The sequence below is a fragment of the Necator americanus genome, chromosome I (genome assembly GCF_031761385.1).
Source record: "Necator americanus strain Aroian chromosome I, whole genome shotgun sequence".
NCBI lineage: Eukaryota > Metazoa > Nematoda > Chromadorea > Rhabditida > Ancylostomatidae > Necator > Necator americanus.
This window is the reverse complement of record NC_087371.1, coordinates 15,544,446-15,567,430: the sequence shown is the minus strand read 5'-3', so window position 1 is coordinate 15,567,430 and position 22,985 is coordinate 15,544,446. Positions and strand designations below refer to the sequence as shown.

The 22,985-nt window shown below is 42.2% G+C and overlaps 3 protein-coding genes across 3 annotated transcripts; 1 reads left to right on the top strand and 2 right to left on the bottom strand.

Moving 5' to 3' along the window:
- Nucleotides 1-2,515: 2,515 nt before the first annotated feature.
- Nucleotides 2,516-2,902, bottom strand: RB195_005664 (uncharacterized protein; the record flags this gene model as incomplete). Its single annotated transcript, XM_064178302.1, has 1 exon — nt 2,516-2,902. One exon carries the CDS (start codon nt 2,900-2,902, stop codon nt 2,516-2,518), a length of 387 nt encoding a protein of 128 aa, XP_064035366.1.
- On the bottom strand, nt 2,516-3,710 carry RB195_005663 (uncharacterized protein; the record flags this gene model as incomplete). The annotated part of the gene is made up of 2 exons (XM_064178300.1): nt 2,516-3,137; nt 3,622-3,710. 2 exons carry the CDS (start codon nt 3,708-3,710, stop codon nt 2,516-2,518), a joined length of 711 nt encoding a protein of 236 aa, XP_064035365.1.
- Nucleotides 3,711-13,378: 9,668 nt separating this feature from the next.
- RB195_005662 (uncharacterized protein) lies at nt 13,379-21,792 on the top strand (the record flags this gene model as incomplete). The annotated part of the gene is made up of 12 exons (XM_013440576.2): nt 13,379-13,454; nt 13,516-13,619; nt 14,057-14,164; nt 14,261-14,383; nt 14,469-14,558; nt 14,718-14,813; nt 14,906-15,009; nt 18,497-18,652; nt 18,779-18,875; nt 18,947-19,142; nt 21,571-21,671; nt 21,736-21,792. 12 exons carry the CDS (start codon nt 13,379-13,381, stop codon nt 21,790-21,792), a joined length of 1,308 nt encoding a protein of 435 aa, XP_013296030.1.
- Nucleotides 21,793-22,985: the final 1,193 nt, after the last annotated feature.

Sequence of the window (22,985 nt, the reverse complement as noted above, 5' to 3'; positions counted from 1 at the left end):
TACTTCTTATGTGGACGAATACGAAAACAAGCGACATCTATGTCCTGGCTTGAAGTTCATGAGCCATGAAACAGTAGGCAAGAAAGACTGTTTTTTTTTGCGATTCTTAGCATTTGTGAGGGGAAATTTCCATCATAAAAGATACGAATGCGGAGGAGTCCCGCTGCTGCTGAATTGGAAGACAGGTAGAGTGCATAGTAACTTCACGGAATCTGTGTTTTTAAGAGTACCGTGCTGAGACACGGGTTACCCCTTTGAAATTTGAGGAAAAAGCGCGTTAGATAATTACACTTTACACATTTCCATTTTTTGCACATTTTATTTCTTATATTTTTCATTTCTTACATAATAGGAGAAAACAGGCATGAACTCAGGTGCTTATGTTTTACCCGGGTGACCGCGACGCGTCTGTTGCGCACACAACCTCTCTTCCCTCTGCCCTGCCCTATTCGAACATGCATGTCGCGGCTGTCCCAGCAAACATAGCTGCTCATACTTTACTCCATTTCCATGGTTCCGCTAGAATGTTGATTGGCAATTTTTCTTAAACCTTGCTAAGATTTTCAAGAAACAATTTGTAGCAATTCTGTACGTCTATTTCCTACTTTTGATATATGCAAGAAATTTATTTAATTCACGAAATTTTCACTGTCTTCCACCAAACATTTCTCCTAAGCTAACCAAATCTCCTCTTTCGCGGCAAATTTCATCCAACCCAAATGACACGGAAAGGTCAATAAATAGCAGAATTTTCACAAACATTCACAAAGGCTCTCACTATTGCGCTCAGAACCCGATCATTTCCGCCATAGTGCAAAATCAACACTGAGAGAGAGAGGATAATACTCAAGAAAGAGATGAACAAGAAAAATGACACGATATTGCCAGAACAGGAAATTAAGGTTTCCGTCAGGTGAACAATTCGAATTTCATGCCTTTCCATTATCAGATAACTATTTATTCTTTTTCGAATAGAGAAGCATTTACAGAAGCATAAACAAGCACTAGCAGAACTTCACTCTAAAAAAACCAACAGTATTGAATCTCAGCTGGTCCTAGGACGACCAAGGCGGGGTTTTATCCACACCTTTCATGACTTCAATGGGCCTGCTGGGGCTCACGTGTCAACATGTTACACTGTGTCTCTTTGACGCACACGTCGACCTAATTCTTTTCCATGTTTTTGAATGCGGAGCGGTCATGCGGGTCAAAATTGCAAATATGGGCTGTGAATTGAAAACTCATGAATTCCCGACATAAATTCTCTGAATTTGCGAAAATTGAAACAAGTGAAGGCTTTAAAAGTTTCAAAACGGGCACTTTAGACGCAGTCGAAATCGAATAGGCAGAATCGAAATTACTTGCGTCACAAACAGTGAACCAATGTGTCTTCCTTCAAATAATTTCCCTAGTCAAGATCACGCAAGCATTAAGAAAAAACCCGTATCGAATATTAAGACTATGAAAATATGGTCCCTAAATATATACTTGTTCCAATCAATAAAATACCATGCTGTAAATCCAGTGAGCTAAATAAGGAAAAGCCTAACGGTCACGGGCGACATTTTTCGACTTTACATTTATGAACCTGATCTAAAGCGTAAAAATAACTCAGCCTCTGCGAGAAATATTAGGAATGATGAGGTTAAGTGTGTAAACGTGCCGCGAGCTTGCAACATGCTCCTCCCATGCGCCTATGACCTTCGTCTGACACGACTCAACTGTCCCATATTCATGGAACTCACGACTTATTCCCCTAGTTCCGTGTCCAGATTGAAATATGTACTTATTTGAGAACAATATAAAGCACTAGGGATTTGTTAGACGTAGTTAAGTAAATGAACAGCTAAAAAGCGAGGAACAAAAAAGTGGAATTGGCAGAGAAGGATAATGCAAAAATGATGTGCGGAGTAAAATTGCGACAATACGCTTCCCGTAACTAGGCGACACTCAACGCCACAAGGCTAGTGTAGGTTTTTTTCTCTTAATATTGATTACAAAGTGCATGCCTATGCAGCAATCAAGCGGTCAGAGTTAATTATTGCATTATCGGAATTCTATCAACAAAAGACGTTCGAAAAAAAAACATATAGTTGCGTTGTCCGAGCGTACGATGACGTTAATTGCACCAGTTTTGCGTGCTAAGGCAGCGCGAGGAACAACCGTACTGAAGAGGACGAGGGCGTCGAAAGTTAGCGCATGGTACGCGATTACACAGAAATACTTCAATCAGTACTCGTCAGCTGCGAAGTTACTGCGATGGTAAATCTTGTTGTAAAGTAACGAGACCGCACACTCTTGACAAAATCTAATAGTGTGGAGTGAAGTAAATAGTCATCGATGACATATGTACTGCTACAGCTGTTCATATCTATTACACCTTCTTTCTAGCACGAGAAAAATAATCAGTTTTTCTTGACGTTGTGGGAAACTTGCACTTTTTGTTGTGCTCCTATGAGCTGAACTTCCTGGATCATTCCTTAACCTTGAGACTCTCTGTATTCCAAAAGTCACCTTAATATAATGAGAGAAGAGCTGATAATATTAGGGTGTTCGGAAAGTATCTGCCGAAAGCGCAGTAGACCTCGGCAGTAACCGTCGTGTTGTCCGGCGGCAGTTCGAAACGGTAGATTCCATGAACTGCCCACCAGATGCTCAGCATGACCTTCTTCTCATAGATTTCACCCTTCACGAAAGGATGCAGCATTTCATCGCCAGCGCACCACGCACGTTTGTGGGTGTGGTTGACGTAGAGCACCCATTTTTCATCTCCAGTGACAATGGTGTCCAGCCAGCCGAATCTGCGACTTCTGGAGAGCAGCTGAGTGCAGATGTCCAGGCGTCTTTGGCGGTTCCCGTCGCTCAGTGCATGTGGGAGCCACTGACCGAGCTTTTTCACCATTCCAAGAGATCGCAGTCCATTGCTCACGGTGGACAGCGAACAGCCAAGACTGGCAGCAAAATACCGCGCACCTTCATATGGATGCTGTTCCGCCGGATTCTTCAGTTCGTCGAACGATATTGCAGTCGATCGACCAGAGCGAGGCTCATCTTCGAGTTCTTTGTTTCCGGCTTTGAAGCGCTGGGACCGGGCGCGCACAGACCGCTCAGAAGGGGCTTCAGTGCCGAATACTTGACTTAAGTTTCAATGGGCTTCAGCAGCGGTGTGTCCAGATTCGAACTCGTAAAGGAGTTCGAATCTGGACACACCGCTGCTAAAAGGAGTACGTGTCGAATATGGGTGGGATTTTCGGCCATTATAGGATGAAATAGGCAAGGAAGAGGGAGCCAGATATGTTATGTGTGTGCAAGCGGTAGTGTCCTTATATAATCATGTATATATTGTATATAATAACGGGCTTATTCTGTCACGTGTGTCTGTGTGTGTGTCAGTCACGAAATTCAAAAAGGGGGGTGCGACGGGTCCACCGGCGTCGAGTTGGTGCCTCGACGCTAGAAAGCTATAAAATGGGGTGCGACGGGTCCATGGGCGTCAGATACCTATAGAAGGGGGTGGGACAGATCCACCGGCACCAGATACCTATGGAAGGGGGTGCAACGGGTCCACCGGCGTCAGATACCTATAGAAGCGGGTGCGACGGGTCCACCGGCGCCAGATACCTATAGAAGAGGGTGCGACGGGTCCATCGGCGCCAGATACTTATGGAAGATGGTGCGACGGATCCACCGGCGTCGGTGGACCCGGTCATTGGTGCGCAATAACTCAGTGTGCATGACGTAAAAGATAAATGGTTGCAGCCGTTTTATAGCCGTGACCACAGGGCACTTTGCTCTTAACCTTTACGACTCCTCCGCGTGTCTATTTCCTTCTTCGTTCGCCTCAAGTTGGTAGCACGCCGTTCTCAGAAAAAGGAAACCCGCATGCAAACGGCTGCTTAAATAGTAGCAAAATGTTTATGTGATCTGACGTGGAACGTCATCTTTATCAGTAGGATGATGTTTTTCACGTCATTTAATGCCAGAACATCACTCTTTGACAACTGTTTATAGAAAACAGGAAGAAAACCCATATTTCGAGTGTTCCTTTAAATTTTGTTCGTAATATATTGGTAAGGAGTATTTAAAGCTGAAGTCCGAATCTCCAAATGTAGAATTGACGCGTTTAGAAAGTAGACCATGAAATCTTTCGCTTTTAGTTATAATATGAAAAGGAAGAAAGTTTGAGATACACAAGTCCAATTTCATAGCAAACGGCACTAATATTAATTTTCGTTGATCAGTGAAGGCGACGAAGCAAACACCACTGAAAGTCTGAAGTCCGGCTTTAGCCGGACGTTCAGACTGGTATATTTAAAACGGGAACTTCCAGAACATCTCAAAAAATCTGCACTACTGCGAAATTTTCGGCAGATACTTTCCGAACACCCTAATAAATACGAAGTTCAGTGCAATCCCGATTCAACGACTGACAAAAAAAAAGAGGACAAAATCGATAACAAATTCGTAACGGTCTGACGTCGATCATCCAGAAAAAGTGCCGCCAAGATGTCCTTGAAATCCTTTGAACAAAACAGAGAATGTTCGATTTATTACCATAGGTCATGCGATGGTATGTAATTTTTCGTAAATTTCCAAGTGACAAAAATGATCGCGAGATAGGCATTGGACGCTCTTTTGATCTCCTTCGATGTTCTGAACTCACATACAGCGGTGTGGGTACTGTAGAAGTTCTGAGAAATTCGAGATTATAATAGGGTCAAAATAGGGTCAAACATGAAGCACGGCGCAACTGCGTACGCGGCTTCTCTCGAGGCGCTGCGGTGGAGCATGCGAGCAGGTACCCCTGCTCCACCCATCGCTGCAGTTTGCGATGGTCCATTTCGGTTCCAACTGCTGCCTCCACAGCGCCGTTTCGAGCGCGTTCGCAAATGCACTGTGCTTCTTGTCTTTTTGACCAGACTATAAGTTTGTAATGCACATTTTGTAATAAGGAGTAGTTCCTAGTCTTTTTTCTTATGTTCCACTGAACCAGCACGTAAACAGCTCAAGAAATTGGTGTTTTTTCAAGCTGATTGAGAGAAAGGAATTCTATTCAAAACCTCTTTTTTCGGACCCCTTCAATCAGTGAACAACTCAGAAAATCATGCAGTTAATTTATTAATGAGTAGCGACGTGTACCAGGCGTAACATTAAATTTTATCAAATAAGTTCTAGAAAATTAGGGTGCACTAATGACAACACACGGTGACAACACACATGATTAGTCTTTCACGGAAAGAGGACTACTGCGATAATCGTGCCGCACAGATGAGTCCAATTCATGAATGAGTTATATCAGCAAATGCTGTTCGGTTATGAATGAGAAAACAGCTTCTATAGCTGAAGCTTTGGTTGCCGATTTCATTTCTCGCCTCTTCTCCTGTTATATTTTTGAGAGAGGTTCCGCAGAGACTGCTGTAAGTATTCGTTGATGCATGAAAACAGATAGATTATAATTAAATGGGTTAATAAGTATTGGACATAGGACTTATCATCTATAATATCATAATCCCACTGCTTTACCACAGATATTCATTCATCACACTCCAAGCAGACATCGATGCCACTTAAAGGCATCACCCCACGAATCTGGCGTGGCATGAATTTTCGCTGGACTATACCTATAACGAGTCGTAAATTATGAACACAAGGGTGATTTTGCTCATCTCTCCATGCATCACTGGAAACAAATGGCTTCTGAGTGCGGTTCCCTGCGACGCCATTGCAACGCGCCACTTTTGCGCCTCGCACCCGCTTGCGATTCGTCCGAATGGATTTTCGACCACGAGGGGGATGGGGGCTTGAGTGTAAAGTGTTGCAGCAGAGGACATCGTAAGGAACTGCATACAGAAGCCGTCTATTTAGAGTGATGCAGGGAGAGATGAGCGGAAACATCCCTATATCCACAATCTACGACCCACTAGGTAGAGTCCAACGAAAATCTACACCACGCCAGACTCGTGGGGTGATGCTCCAAACTTTCCATGAATATAGATTTCCATGAAAATCCGAGAAAACCAATAATTGCTTCTCGCTAATTTCACAATAAACACTTTTCATTTCACCGTTTCTTTTTTAAAGGCATCACCTCACGAATCTGAGGTGGTACGTATTTCAGGTGGATTACTCGTATATGGGATCGTAGATTAAGGAGAGGCAGGTAATTCCGTCCATTTCCTCCTAATTGCCGTAAAAAACGGCCCGGAAGACACAGCATCGAGCTTTCCAGCTTTCTACGAGTTCGATTGGAGCGCGCCAGCTGTGTGAACACGCTCTTTCGGGCCGTTTTTTACGCCAGTTAGCAAGAAATGGACGAAATGACCCCTCTCCTTAATCTACGATCCCGTATTCGAATACTCCACCTGAAATCCGTACCACCTCAGATTCGAGGGGTGATGCCTTCAATTCGAAACTAAAAGAAAAAAGTCAATTAACTTGAAAATTAATTTGAAAATTGACTAGTGGTTAATTTGAAAATGAAATCAAGCACGTTGGCGACTATGTGGTCAAGGGATAGGTCAAACGTTGTTGACCACCAAGCAAGTGGGCGGTGGATTGCGCTTTAAAGCATAATTTCTCTACGCAAGTTTGCATTGTGTCGGCAATTTCTCCATTAACTCCCTTGAAATGTATGACAGTGCAGTGGTGACATGGTAACACAGATCGGTAAAAATGTGCATTTATCGCTTTTATTATTTTTACACGACGTATCCATTGCAATCACGTCGCAGGTCAACTGAAATGTGTCAAGCTACTTCCTTGAACGCATGAAAAGTGCAGAGGTGTCAATCAATGTCAAAACGAACAGACATAAATGAAGTGTCATCCAGTTTTTCATCGACAAAAAACCAGCCACTTCAACGTAATCCTCATGTGTTTTTTATGGGTAGCAGGTCTATACAAAAATTCTAGGCCTAAGCACTATCTCGAAATTGTCAAATAAAGTGAATTCCAAGTATGTTACATACAAAGACATACATACTTACAAAGACAGCAAACGAATGTTCCGCAAAAATTAAAACCAGCATACCGCGAATCTGACGTGGTGAGGGAAAACGCTGGGCAAGCTAGAGATGGGGTTGTAGATTGCGGAATCGGATCAGGGGTGGTTCCGCTCATCTCTCCTTGATCTTTCTTAGAAACGGCGTAAAAGACTCCATTTTTCATGACGATTTCAGTTATAACGCACCACATCCAGGTGCACAGTGCACAGTGGAAGCCAATGGGTTCTCCTCGACTGCCTATTCAAGTGAAGCCAACGAAAAGGTTGCTGAGGGGACAAGAACGTGAGGGGCGTTCTAATGTTCCTCGTAGGAATTAAAGCGGTTCCCATTTTTTCCGTTTTTTTAGGACGATTAGGGGGGTGTGAGCGGAATCACCCCCTGATCCTGCAATCTACAACCCATCTCTAGCTTTCCCCCGCGGGTTCCCTCACCACGTCAGATTCGTGGTATGCTGACTTTAAGCAAGCGTAATATGGTTTTCATGGAACTAGATCTCTGTGGACACCTGCAAGTTATGAAGAAGTCATTCTCTCGGTTTCAGACAATTTGGAATGTTACGGTTTAGCTTATTTCAAACGATGCAGAGAAGGGAATTATAGTAGAGTCAAAACGACATTAAGCACGTACGCAATTGCGTAGAGGGTTCTCCCAAGGCGCTTCGGTGGAGCGTAGCGGCTAGGAGCGTGGTGAAAGCCTTACTAGCACCACCCTTCGCTGCAGTTTGCGACGGTCCCAACTCGGTTCCATGTGCTGCTTCCACCGTGCTGTTTCCGGCGCGTACGCAAATGCACCGCAACTACACTCGTGATTCATATCGTTTTGGCCCGACTATAGTTTCCTTGGAAAAGTTGCAGACGCGTCGCGTCGACATGGCTGAGAGCCCCTGGTGGCGGCTTTACAATGACGTTCCATGGGGAAGTGAAAACTATCGAAGCACTGACTTTTCAAATTAAAATGAAACGAGTTTGGCGATGTACTCAGTATTTACAGAGACAAATAAAGAAACACTACAATAACAGATACTGATGAGCAACTTTGTAATCGATCCCGGTAAGATGTAAAAAAAAACATGAATTGTTTAATCTTTTCTAAAGTAAGTTGTTTATTCTGGAATTTGGTCTCACGGTTTATAAGATCCTGGAAAAGCATTTCTGAGGAGAAGAGCCTTAATGACGCTAATGAAAGGTGGGAACGACGTGGATCTTATATGCTTTTCTGCAAAACTGTGATTAAAAAATGTGCACTTCTCATTCATTTAAACATGCATGAACGAGAAACAAAGCCCTTTTTAACACAACCGGGAACTAGAGAAGCTTAGAGAAATGATTTTACTTCTCAAGTGTCATTTTATTTCACATCCATGAAAGACCAATCTAGTTTTACCGCTTTGGAACCGCACATATCTCAATCAGTCATCGAACCTCGCCAGGTTAGATCAGCGCTCCTGCGGCCTTGCCCCTTTACGGGGGTGGTCCGCTTGTCTTCTGAACGCACCGCAAACCTTCGCAATTAATCCGGAGCCATCAGTATCCTCGCCTCTGATCGCTTTACCAAATAGTGTTGCTCAGCTTATCGTAGGAACATCGATATAACGTGTGAAAATAAACTTGTTCTCGAAGTATCGAAAGGTGCTGGTGCTGTCGGCACGTAACCTCTCTTAATAAGTAATTCGTTAAAAACAAAGAAAATGGGGACAAAGCAGAACCCATACTTAAAACCTTTGGGTTTCGCGAGAACTGAAACGCTTAGAACTGCTTAAGAAGCTCCTTATCTCATATTCTAACGCATATTTTCTTGCTTTTTAAGAAGAATTGTAGATTAAAAGGGCGAAGATTTGTCGATGGGCTGTCGGTCGGAGGAGTGACGTCCAACGAGTGCCATTGGTAATCGTTAGCGCAGAGTTATAATGAAAAGACCCGAATTTTGCGCATAGTTGAGGCCGCACGACGTCGTGTCGCCGTCACTGCTGTGTAAGCAGCCGAAGAGGTGCGGAGGAGCATAGCGGTTAGGATCGAGTGGGGACTCTTATTACCACCGTTCATTGTTGCAGTTCGCGATGGTCCCACCTCGATTCGAACCGCTCTCTCCACCGCGCCGCTTCGAGCGAGCGAAGCGCTTACGCAACTGCAGTGTGGCATCATGCCGTTTTGAGTCGACCATCCCAGCGCCTACCTGTATTGTGTTGCATAGAACATGATTTAAAGGCATCACCCCACGAATCTGAGGTGGTACGGATTTGAGGTGGAGTATTCGTATACGGGATCGTAGATTATGGAGAGGGGGATGATTCCGTCCATTTCTTCCTAATTGCCGTAAAAAACGGCCCGGAAGATGCGGCTTCGGGCGTTCTGGCGCACTATTTTCTACAAGGAGTTCAACTGGAGCGCGCCAGCCTTTAAAAAAAAAAAAACAAAAAAAAAAAAGTGATAAAAAAAAAAAAAAAATGAGTTTTTTTTTTTTTTTTTTTTTTTTTTATTAAAAAAAAAAAAAAATTTTTTTTTTTTTTTTTTTTTTTTTTTTTTTTAAAAAAAAAAAAAAATTATATTGGGGGGGGGGTTTTTTTTGGGGGGGGGGGGGGGGGGGGGGGGGGGGGTTTTTTCTTTTTTTTTTCTTTTTTTTTTAAAAAAAGGGGGGGAGGGTTTGGGGGGGTTTTGCGCACTTTTTTTTTAAAAGGGTTTAAGGCCGCCAGCCTTGTGCGGCACCGAATCTTCCGGACCGTTTATTACGGCAATTAGGAAGAAATGGACGGAATCACCCTCCTCTTCATAATCTACTATCCCTTATAAGAATACTCCACCTGAAATCTGCACCACCTCAGATTCGTGGGGTGATGCCTTTAAGCAAGAAAGCCGATGATAGAGCGCGCAGTACACTTGTGATCGAATTGAATGAGTGTTCGATTAATCAAGTACATCAATCCTTTTGCCTCGAAATCGAATGGCGAGAACGTCATTTCTTGAATATATTCGAAAAATCCATCGCAAAGTCCAAGTTTAGTGTACAAAAACCAAATGGATGCAGAGATTTTCGAAAGTTGGGATGGAAAGATTTGTTGAAAAGAAATGCGGGCATGGAGCACATTGAACTCGAAAGAAGAGAAATCAATGGGACAAATAAGTCACAAATCTAATTACTAATAGTAAATTACATTAGAATTACTACAAGCCAAATTCTGAAGTGAAATTGCTTCAGGTCGAACGAGTGGCTCACATCTTATGTAGAGACTCCAAAATCCTACCATATCAGTATCATTTACCAGTAAAAACAACAGGATTTGTACACAAAATGATACTTGCAGTAGTTTGCTGATCTGTGGGTGACGATGCAAGGACAGCATCCGTGCTTACAGAGGACTAATGGTTTCTTAGTGAAACAAGAATTGCGTAAATGAGTGAACTGCGTAAGACTTTCCCAAAAAGAGCCTGAGAAGTTCTTGAAATTCAACGATTAGCTCGTCGAAGAGAAACTCCAGCATAGTTGAAGTGACCATTCTGGATGCCAGCAATTTCAAGCAAATAATGAAAAATTACAAACTTTTCTACATCTTGAGACTTTATGGGTGAGTCGAGCGAGTTGCAGCAAATCCGCAATCGACCGGGAATTTGTGTGAGTGGCGGTGGTGAGCAAATACCTATTGTTTACAGTGGTCGCTGGACTAGGACTGGTCAGCGTTTTGAGGTTGGTGCCGACCATTCGAATCGAATGTTTTGCCGGGATATTGACATTGTCCGAGTTTATAACGATATGATGACCATATTTTGGGTGTGCTGTGCAAATAAAATAAAATAAAAACGGAAAATGCCAGGTTGTGGCAGCACCAGACGGCCTACGAGTTAACTCCTAAAAAAACTAAGTAAAAAAAGCAAGCAAACTAAGTAAAAGGATAAAGGCTTAAAATTGAAAACGATGGGAGAAAAGAAATTATTCGCCTCATCGTGGAGATGGATTTTTAGATTCGTCTCACTTGAGGCTGCTCACTAAAGGGACCAGTATAGGTTGACCTACGGATTTAACCACCAATTGTATCATCGTTCATAATTGTGGCATAATTGAAACTCAAAATGTTGTAATATGTATAGTAATTATACAACATTAAAGGCTATTATGCTATTAAAGCCTATAATGTAATAAACGACGATTTCTCTATCCATATTTGGAAATTGGAGTGTGGGTTCGCTGTAGATTTAGTTGATGTTTAATGGGCTACTAAGCAAATTGGTGCATTCACGTCACTTCCAAGATAATGGATTTCTGCACATTCTTGCCACTAGGATAAACTGTGCGGAATTCTTGGGAACATAGAACGTTTATACTAAAATATGGCCACACTTTGTCTTCCCAACCAATCAGAAAGCGTCTTTCTCCAATCTCCCCAACCAATCAGAAGAAAGCCTCATGTGCCACGTTGACTTCGTCAGTCAACGTGGCACATGAGGCTCGCTTTCTGATTGGTTGGGGGGATTGGAGAAATACCTTCGTGAGGTCACGGGAAATTAATCATCCTTAGAATCAAAGGCATCACCCCACGAATCTGAGGTGGTACAGATTTCAGGTGGAGTATTCGTATACGGGATCGTAGATTAAAGAGAGGGAGGTGATTCCGTCCATTTCCTCCCAACTGCCGTAAAAAAGGGCCCGGAAGATACGGCTTCGAGCGTTCCAGCGCGCTATTTTCTAAAAGGAGTTCGGTTGGAGCGCGCCAGTAGTGTGCACACGCCGCATCTTCCGGGCCGTTTCTACGCTAATTAGCAAGAAATGGACGGAATCACCCACCTCTCCATAATCTACGATCCCGTATACGAATACTCCACTTGAAATCCGTACCACCTCAGATTCGTGGAGTGATGCCTTTAAATTAACGCGTACCTGCAGATACATACGCTCTTCTTTCGAACGGCCTTGAGGAAAGTGGGCGGGCAGAGAAGTGAATCATGACTACCAGTCCTGACACCACATTAAGAAGATCAAAGAATACTTTCCAGGCTTACTGTAGAAGAAAAATAAGTAGACAGATTGAATTAGCCTTTTCAAAAATAGACATCGTAGTTGTGAATGGGATAAATAAACGTGAGTAGATCTTACGCTTTCCACTACTTACTAAATTGGGTAAAGTGTAATTGTGGGAGGGCATTCAACATTGCTTCAATCGAACTGTACTTTTAAGCGCAAAAATATCCATAAAGCACAAAAAACTTTCTTTACTAATAGGTTTCCCATTTGAGAAACATTTGAGAAGGCAATAGTTCATCAATCGACAGAGCATCACTGGAAGTGAATGGCTGAGTCAGTTGGGACCTTAAACACTAGTGTTTGAAGACCGATAACATGAGGGCTATAGCCAGCGAGAGAAAGGAGGAAAGTAGAGCTGTATCTACTGCTTTGACTTCATCAAACTCTCCAAACAGGCTTACTGGAAGTGAAGAGTCAAGTCATGTCGTCTAACACTTTCAACGAAACAGAAAATGGTCAGAGAAATGGCTTCTCCGAAATCTGCATTTGCCACTTAGGAACAATTCTTGTGCTGCATGGAAGTTCTTGCTCTCAAAAGTGCAGTTCTTTCGGAGCAGTTTTGAGTATCCTCACCTCGCTCTTCTTCCCCCCTTAAAAATAGATATATTTATTATTGTATTCGTATTGTAATGCTCTTCGAACCCTCGTTGGTGCAGTTTCTTCATGGAGAAAACTAGGACTGATTGTCTGCCCTAACACAAAATTGCGCGCCAACCTAGCTGAGGTTCTATTATCATCACGTCGAGCGATTCGAATTTCTTTAGTCTTTTCTTTTTGCTTCTTCCCATTCTTCTTTTTTCATATTGTATGGAGATTATTTGTTTATCACTTTCTTTTATGCTATTCTTTGGAACAGATACTTTACTACTAGATAATTTAACGTACGAGCATAATTCACGTATCGAAGTTGATTTTTTAGATGTTCTCTTCTGTTGCATTTAATTCCAATTATTTCAGAGCCGGTTGAAAGAAATACGAAGAAACCCCAGCAAGTATCGTCAGTTGCGGGTATGGATACCGGCACTCGTAACTGTAGGGTAGCTTAACAGCACGCAATAGTCATATTTTGTTCAACTTTCAAACCTGCATACAGCTTTAGATTTTTGGTTTGAGATTGTCGATTATTTAGTCGTTTTTCCTTGCTTGAAAATTTGGAATAGAAGCCAGGAGTGATGTTACACCTCACTTGTTCTCTTTCTGTTTTTCATGGTGTTAGAAATGTTTATCAACTCTATATCTCATTGACACACTTCGTTCAACAATCTTCTTGAATTCTTCAATGCAGGTATGCTCCATTTTTTAGTAGTTGCACCTTTCCAATTGGTTGTGTACGCCAACTTATCTTCAATTGCACAACGTGAACAATGCCGGATCACCTGGGTTCTGATATGCGAAAGCAGAAAAAGGATGTAGATCCAGATGATGACAAGCCTTTTCAAGGTATTTTCGAAGCATTTGGATTGCTTCCTATGTTGTCACTGATTTTTTGTGCTATTTTCAGCTCTCGACGAGGGTGATATTGCTGTCCTGAAACGTTATGGCCAGGGACCATATGCTGAACAACTAAAACAACTTGAAATTGACATTGAAGATTGCGTGAAGAAGGTATGTTAACATTTTTGTTCTGCTGTACTGCCTATTTCTGACCAGTCTTGCACCGTTTATTACATATCTACCATAGATGTAATAGTTGGAGCAGGAGCTCTGACCCCCTTCACTTTTGAACGGTTGGAGAAGGGACCTACTTCACTTTTAAACGGTTGGCGAAAGGACCCCCTTCACTTGAGCTGCACTCCATGAGCTAAACCCCTTCACCTGAGGAGGGTTCAGCTTCTTCTTATCACACCTATGATATCTACTGCCTCTCATAATTATAATTGAAATGCTGCAATCATTGTCATCTTCCGTACGTGTTACTGTTCTTTTTTATCTTTCTTATCAGTTGTGAAATGCTGAAGTTGATTGACGTCTAAGCGAACATCTCTTCATATCCTGTTTTCCCCCGTCCATCACCGAATTTTGGTGAAGTTCTTACTTCTCAGGTAAATGAACTATCAGGAGTTAAAGAATCGGATACCGGATTGGCACCTCCAGCACTCTGGGACATTGCAGCTGATAAGCAAGCTATGCAACAAGAACAACCTCTGCAGGTAATTTGGTCCTTCTAGGTCCTTTCATTACTTGTTTGTAGATATGTTTATTGTTTATCAATGTATACCTACGTTTCACTTCATTTCCTTCATTAGGTGGCTCGTTGCACCAAAATCATCACTGGTGAGGGGCACGACCCGCGATACATGATCAATGTGAAACAGTTCGCTAAGTTCGTCGTTGATCTGGCCGATACAGTTGCTCCAACGGATATTGAGGTACCTGTTTTGTCTCGGTTACGATAGTTTTGGCTTGCGTAACATCATCAGTCTTGGAGTATCCATAATATCCTTTATTTTCAAGGAAGGAATGAGAGTAGGCGTAGATCGCAACAAGTACCAAATCCACCTTCCGTTGCCAGCTAAAATCGATCCTACTGTCACTATGATGCAGGTTCGTGAGTCTCCCTTGCCTCTCACAAATACATCTTATGCAAGTAAAGAGGTCTCCAACTTTCCTTAATGCGAAATGGAGAGTTGAAATGCTACACCGTATTATTTCGTTTGCTGTCGTTCTTTGTGAGTGTTAATACAATAATGTCACTTTTTGTAGGTTGAGGAGAAGCCGGACGTAACCTACGCTGATGTAGGAGGCTGTAAAGATCAAATTGAAAAGCTGCGAGAAGTCGTCGAAACGCCACTTCTTCATGTTTGTCCTCCTTTTTTTGAAGTTTACTTATAAGTACAACTGAAAGGTCACAAGTTATTAGAACCTTGAGTCCGAATTTAGCCATCTTTCAGCCTGAACGGTTCGTTAACCTTGGTATTGAGCCACCTAAAGGTGTACTTCTCTACGGACCTCCTGGTACTGGCAAAACATTGTGCGCTCGTGCTGTAGCAAATAGGTATATCACCATTTTCAACACTTTTTTAATAGTTTATTTTTTATTCTTTTGTTCTCCAAATTTTATGTGCTTTTGTCTTTCCCAGAAAAGATTCTTCCGGGAGGGTGTTAGTCTTTCAAATTAGGTAATTAGTTTAAAGGGTTGAATCTTAGTTTTTTTTTCTCGTTCTGAAACTTTTTATGCTCATCATTAGATGTGATTCTTCTTCCTTAGATAAATGTGAATGAACAAGTATGAATGCAAATCATTCCTGTACATTTATCAATTCTGCCATTTGCTAGTTCAATTTATTAGCGAAGGCTAACGTCCTATCCCAGTGTCTTGCAGTTCATTTTCCACTGCGTTAATTGCATTGTTTGCAAAGTAAAATTAAAAAATCTTAAGTTTGAGGATTGAGGATCTAATGCTTTTGAAAGGTGTCGCGCTAATTGGCTTCAGTTTCATGCAGCTCAAGTTAGTAAAAATATTGTTTTCAACTTTTTTGATCTTAACAGTGTATTTTGCGCGGTCAGTTCAATTTTGAATCATTATATTTCCGCTTGCTAAATTAGAAGTAAATATGTGAGTGTATTAGTGTAGCACAGCAGTTGCGCAACATTTGAAATATTAATTCAAGCGTTCTTTTTCTTCAAACCTCGGCACACTTGTGTCTATATTTTCTAATAGTGTGCCTGCGAACTTTTTAGATGGAACTCCTTATTTGCCTGACGTTTCGGCTTTCTCGCTGTCTTTAGAGACCTAAATAGAGGTTGATTGGAAAGATCTTACTTTACTCCGTCAAGTGTCACACCACCCTGGGTCAGTGTTTCGATAACCGTTCAAGGTAGTGAAAGCGGAAACCATTTACGTTGAAATAGTCTTACGTAGTGTTTCACTGGATGTGTGGCCGCTGGTTCCGCGCACTTGTCGCTTGCTCAGTGTACCAGCGAATGAATATTACTGAGTGCACTAGCGACGATATAGATGATTTGATCTACACACGCAATATCCCGCAGTCACAGAGCGGTACAAGTGGGAAGAACTCATTCGTTGTCGTCAAATATTCATTCATGTTATTCATTGAAGGATTTTTTTAAGAATCCAAAACTCCTCCAACGTTTTCCTTGCCGATATTTCTGTTTCGTGAGCCAGTATAACGCATTTCACATCATAACCATTTCCATTGTGGGCATATATGCGATAGCCGGAGCCGGTGCTCTGACCTTTTTCACCTTTGAACGGTTGTGGAAGGGACCTCCTTCACTTTTAAACGGTTGGTGAAATTACCCCCTTCACTTTTGAATGGTTGGCGAAAGGACTCCCTTCACTTGAGCTACACCCCATGGGCTAAACCCCCTTAACCTGAGGAGGGTCCGGCTTCTCCCTATCGCACCTATGATTGTGAGCCTCATGTTTTTGCCTTCCATGCGGTGTTATCAAACTGTTAACCGTTTTCCTGCCATATGTTCACTAGTCCTCACTTCAATGTTCCTACTGGTCTCCCCAATGTACTGGCTTACGGTACATCCGTATTACCAGACATCCAGCACTGTAAATAGCAACGTTCCACGCGAAAACAAACTTCCTCTTTGTCTTCCATTTATTTTTGACAGTGTCAGTACCGCTGTTCAATGCAGCATTGTTCAAGCACAATTACAAGACGACGTGATCCTGATTAATACCCCTAATGCGAACATCAAAAACCAACTTGTCAGGATCAGATCGTACGATAGATACTGTATCTGTGAAAGAAGCATTATTTGCTCTTACGGAAAAACAGGCGACTGCGCACAGATGGGGGTAATATATGAGATTGAGTGCCTGATGTGCAGTGCAACTTACATTGGAGAGACCGGTACGAACCTTGGAGTTAGCATTAGTGAACATATGGCGACAAGAAAACGACTTAACCGTTTGATAACACCACTTGGAAGGCTTAACCATGAGGCCACAAGAAATGATTATGACGTGAAATGCGTTATACTGGCCCACTAAACAGAAATCACCTGTATCACCTGTGCTTCTGTTGTTAATCGATTTGCTCAAGCGGGCACCGGCAATACTTCCATTTGTCCCGATCGCGCGCATGTGTTGTCCACTAACATCTCTTCTCGCGAGGGATTTGAGGAGCATCGTATTTTTCTTTGAACGACTTCGTAAAGAGGTCTGACTATCGGGTCGGCGGTCTTCCTGCGGGGCGTTTGATGTCGCGTAGTGTCTAGTCGCTTACGGCTCAGGCCCAACGTTTGTCGGTGAAACGCATCGCGCGTCCGAGCCACCTAATTTTGCTTTCCTTGGCATATGCGGCAGCGTCTCTGATCTTCGATTGGTGACGTAGGAGTGAATTTCGGATCTCTTCCTTCACTTGCGTAAAGCGGGTCACTCCTAGCATCACCCTTTCAGCTTCGCGTTCTATGACGCTAATCTTGCGTTTTCCTCCTGCTTGCGAAGCGCTCACGTTTCTGAGGCGTAGGTCAAACCAGGAGGAACGGTAGTGTTGAATAGGTGAGCACCGAACCAGATGTTCTCGGTCCTCTTCGTTGCATCCTCGATGCTCTTGAATGCTCCTCAAGCCGCTCGTTTCCTTTTGCTCATCTCGGAAGTCAGGTTGTTCATAATGTTCAATTGACGACCCAGATAAACGGCTGGTTCATTGGGATATGTTCGTTCCGTTGAACGTGAATGAAGCATCAGAAACCCATCCTTCCCTTATAAACATCGTCTTATCTAGGTTCAGCTGAAAACCGATCTTTTTACACGTTTCAACAAATTCGGCCAGCATCCGTTCTGCCTGATTGATACTTGATGTTATGAGAACGACGTCATCAGCGAAACGAAGATGGTGTGAATGCCGGCCGTCAACGTTTACTCCCATGTTATCCCACTCCAATCCTCGCTTTGCCTTCTCGAGAGTGGCATTGAATATTTTGGGTGGAATTGTGTCAGGCTGGCGAACCCCTCTCTTCACGTCGATTAACGGGTAACGTAAGCAAAAAAAAAACGTTTCAAAGGAAAAGAATCAGCTTAGCAGAATCTGTTGTTACTGGTAAATGTTGCATGTAGTGAACAAATACCATTGCTGGATCGGTAGCCACTCTAGCCTTTGCTGTTGCTTTGGCCTTTCTACTAAGGAGAACCAGCTGAAACTGGTCAGCCTGGTCGTGATATGGTACCCATTTTACTATTTCGACTAGAGCCCCTAACTTAATCATTTTCCCATCCTCTCAACGCTTTTCTGACTAAAAAAAATAATCATACGGCTTGATTACATCATTTGGGTAGTTGCTGATTCTTTCAGCCTCAACAGTTATGAGTGTCACTCTCATTTCCGTTGTATGGAGCACTGCTGTGACTAACGACGGTGGTTACGTCGTAGGCTAGCTTTGATTGTGAACTGATTTAAAAAATAAAAAGATAAGCAATTAGTGAAGAAGTCAAATGAAATTTGCTCCAATTCAAACGCTTATCATTCTGAAATAGCTACTTCAAAGCATTCTCTTGATTGCAGGACGGATGCGTGCTTCATTCGAGTTATTGGATCTGAATTGGTGCAAAAATATGTTGGGGAAGGTGCGCGAATGGTACGCGAATTGTTCGAGATGGCCCGATCCAAAAAAGCATGTTTGATCTTCTTTGACGAAATTGATGCCGTAGGCGGAGCACGGTATGTATATATTTCTTCTCATTCTTATGAAATATGATGTTACATACCAGTATTTACCGCCTAGTCAAGTTTGTACGATCATTTTGTACCTTCCTTTTTACGCTTTCTTAACTTTTTTCATCTTAGCTTTGATGATGGCCAAGGTGGTGATAACGAAGTGCAGCGTACGATGTTGGAACTCATTAACCAACTCGACGGTTTTGATCCGAGAGGGAACATTAAGGTTTGACGACTTTGATCGTTTTGTTCAAAATTGTTGCTAATATTTTAATTATGCTAATGGAAATTTTTCAGGTACTGATGGCTACAAACCGGCCCGATACCCTCGATCCTGCCCTAATTCGGCCAGGACGTCTGGACCGTAAGATCGAGTTTGCGTTGCCCGATTTAGCAGGAAGAGCACATATTCTTAAGATCCATGCGAAACAAATGAGCGTTGAGCGGGATATTCGCTATGATCTATTAGCGCGACTGTGTCCGAACAGTACTGGTAGGTTTATAGTTCACGAAAGGTTGAATGGCTCCCAAAAATATTCTGAGATGAGATTTTTTAGACAGCTACTGTCTTTAACGCTTGCCAGGTTACCGAAGAATAGTAATTGACAGGCGTTATGGCTCTTTCATTCACTAGTGCATTTACGTGCTGTTTTCTAAAGTTGCAGCTAACTTAATTGTAGCCAGTATTCTAATCTGACGTAATAACTCTAAATCTAATTTCCTCCTACTTACATTATTTAAAGCCGTCAGCTAGCCCACAGATGCGACAGTCGGAGCAGTGCTCCGACCCCCTTTACTTTTGAACGGTTGGGGAAAGGAACTCCTTTGCTTTTAAACGGTTGGCGAAATTACCCCCTTCACTTTTGGACGGCTACCGAAAGGACCCCTTCACCTGAGCTGCACCCCATGAGCTGAACCCCCTTCACCTGAGGAGGGTCCGGCTTCTCCCCATCGCACTTATGAGCTAGCCTCATGTTTTAATCTTTAAATCAAACAGCTGTGTTACGTAACTGACAGTTTTTTTTTCTGTCAATACAAAAAGTTTGTAACACTCTTCTCATTTTCTTCCATTGCGTTGCAGTTGAAGCCTATTTGGCTGCTAGAATGCCAGCAATACGCTAAATGTGCAAATGTGAGTGCATTGTGCAAATGAGTCGCAAGAATTTTTGTTTGTCCTTTAAGTTTCCTTATCCCTTCAATTCAACAGATACATTTTGTAGTGTCTTTCAAAACACTAACGAGCAGTTTTAGTATTGCAAGTCAATGCAAATCAAAATTAATTCACATGTTATGACTTGTAATTCGCAAGTCATAACATGCGAAATAATATTTATTCTCGACATTCAGTCGACTGGTATAATCACATGCTGTAATATTTATTTTGTAAGGATTCGACCCTTTAGAGAAGACCCACATTCATTTTGAGACTCAGCGATAGTAGCATCCGATTCAACAGCAACACATTTCTTATTCATGTTCAGCAGAACCGCTAATCCGTCGTGCATATTGCATTGCCAGGGTGGTCGCGTAGCATCGCGTTTGTCGTATTCCTTAGGTGTCTCACCTATAGCATATGATTTGTTGACTCTTGATGTCTGTCTATTCTAGTGGTGTGTTCACTGACTCTCGTCGCATCGCTGAACTCAATAGCGCCGCTCCCGTGACCTTACAGGAGGTTCCGCTTGGAGCAACCCTGCAACAAATTCATACTATACACATCACTATGGTGAATAACATAATGTATCGCTAGCAACACATTTGGCAAGGAATAACTCAATTTTGATTGGCAAAAATTGTATCCTAGTATTGTTCCTTTTATTAGCTGTAAAAATGCAATTTCTGATCGAAACAAGAGATTTGGTGGTTCGATTAACTTCAAAGAAGTAACAATTTTCCGAAATTTCTGCTGGTTAAATAACTTGTAAAACGCTGAAGTATAGTAGAGTCAAAACGACATGAAGAATGGTGCAGTTGCGTGAACGGTAGCGCTCGAAGCGGCGCGATGGAGCGTAGCGGTATGAAACTAGGGGGACCCATGTTAGCACCTCTCGTCGCTGCAGTTCGCAATGGTCCCAACTCGATTACAACCGCTTTCTCCACCGCGCCTGTGCGACCGCTCACTCGAGTGGACCGTGATTCATGTCGTTTTGACCTTACTATAGATCAAGTTTTTCTTACGAATATCATTAATGGAAGTGGAAGTCCCATGTTGCTTCAGCCTGTTTTACCGAACTTACGTGACACACAATGACTGTAGTTAACTCTTTTTTGTAGATTGCGATCTCTATTGTACAAATATTTGTTGTTTTGTAATTTACTCAAATAAGAATTTTTTTATTTGATTTTCAGTTGATTTGAGCTAAAACAATCGAGAAAATAAGCCCCTCTCGTTATGAATGTCTTGTTGACGTCTCATATTATCCTCTTAGCATTACAAACCCTTCGTTATTTGACCCGTAGGAAGAAGTACACGTATAGTTACGTTGATTACGACGTAATAATCGGCTTCAGCGGTTAACAACTTTTGACCTGGCTCTCCCCAATGATGACAGTTGGTAATCGGAAAATCATTCTGACCGGTGTACTGCTGCTTGCGAAGAATTGCTAATCGTATTAGTATGCTGACCAACAATTTACTGTATCTGTGCTGAACACGTAATCTCATACTACAATCTTGAAGACTTCTGGAAATCCTTACTTGTTAAGAACAGGCGGAGGTATAAGGAAAATATTTCATCCAATAAATTGTATAAGGAAAATATTTCACCCAATAAATTTGCAGCAAAAAAAAGTACTTTAGTGCAAATTATACATGGGACCAAGAGATTTTCCACGTTACTGAACATCCTCTCAGGAGTTTTTGCCAGCAGTGGGCTCCCCATGTCGTTGTGTTTGGTTTATATGTAATCTTATTTGTTAAGGTGCCGAAATCCGCTCCGTTTGCACAGAAGCCGGCATGTTCGCTATAAGAGCACGTCGCAAAGTGGCCACCGAAAAGGACTTTTTGGAAGCAATTAATAAGGTGGGATTTTTTTGGTGACAGTTACCAGACTTCCACACCAGTTATCAACTTTTCATTGTTTCAGGTAATTAAAGGATATGCGAAATTCAGCGCAACACCGAGATACCTGACGCACAACTAAGCAATGTAGCAAAGTGCATGCATATGAGAAAAGTTGTCGATCATTGTAAATTTATACTAAATTATAATTGTCCACAATGTCATCGTGAATTTACCGACTATTGATACGTTACGTATCGATTTTTCGTGTGTGTAAGATCTTCGTGATCAGTGCTATAACTGGTGTTTAAATAATACTGGTTTATACTATTTTTTTGTGAACATCTTCAGAAATTGTTTGCAGCGGTTACTTGACGAGTGCCGCTGAGTAGCTAGGGTATTTCTAAGCTATAAGCTAAGGTGCTTAGCTAATCAAAGGGCTACTTAACTATGAACATGAACAAGCAAACATATGGTCTTTGACAGCAGACAGACTGCGGCAGGCGACGAATGTCGGTGTTAGACTCTCTGGATAGAATGAGTGTGAATTAGATGGAAAGAATTGCAACCATGAAATGATAATGACTTCGACAGAGAATGGTTTCGATTTACAATAATTGCGTAGATCTGGAGTGGTCCTTTAGTTGATTTTTTTTTACAGCTGTATTTTTTTACAGTTGGAGCACTTGCCGAGATTTCTCGTATAAGGTTCTGTGTGTTTCGCAGTTTGAAAGGCATTGGAATTATGTGTTCATCTCAATAATCGCTGCTATTCTTGGCGGCTTTGTGTCCATCAAGTCTGGACAATGATTTATGGTTTGCCATCAAAGTATATCCGGTAGCGGATGTTGGACGTGGGAAATGTTGTTGGGTCACATTTACCGGTCTGTAGCAGGTGCTCGAGTACTGGAGTGAATTGTGTTGATACCTCCAAGTTTAATTTGATGAAGTTTTTAGAACAACAGAATCTTTGCATTTGTAGTGCAGAATATCCTGGTGATCTCAGAAAATTCATTCGGTTCGCAATTTACTGGTGATTATCAGCAGTGATTTGTTTTACTGGCGTAGATACTTCTACTCATTACGATTTTGAAAGTTTCGACACACAGTTCGTGCCATTTCCGTTTCATCTTTTCCGTCTTCTTCGAAAATTGGGGCTCGCCCGCCGTTTGCTTGGTTTGATTATTGTAGCATTAGAGCTGCTTTTCGCAAACCATTTGTAAGCAATTATGATTTTCTTATTGAAGTTTTGGTCTGGAATGGAACTGACAGCGGCGGTAAATCTGTCATCCTAAAATAAGAGTTGAAAAAGTGTTAGATAAGATCGGAGTCATG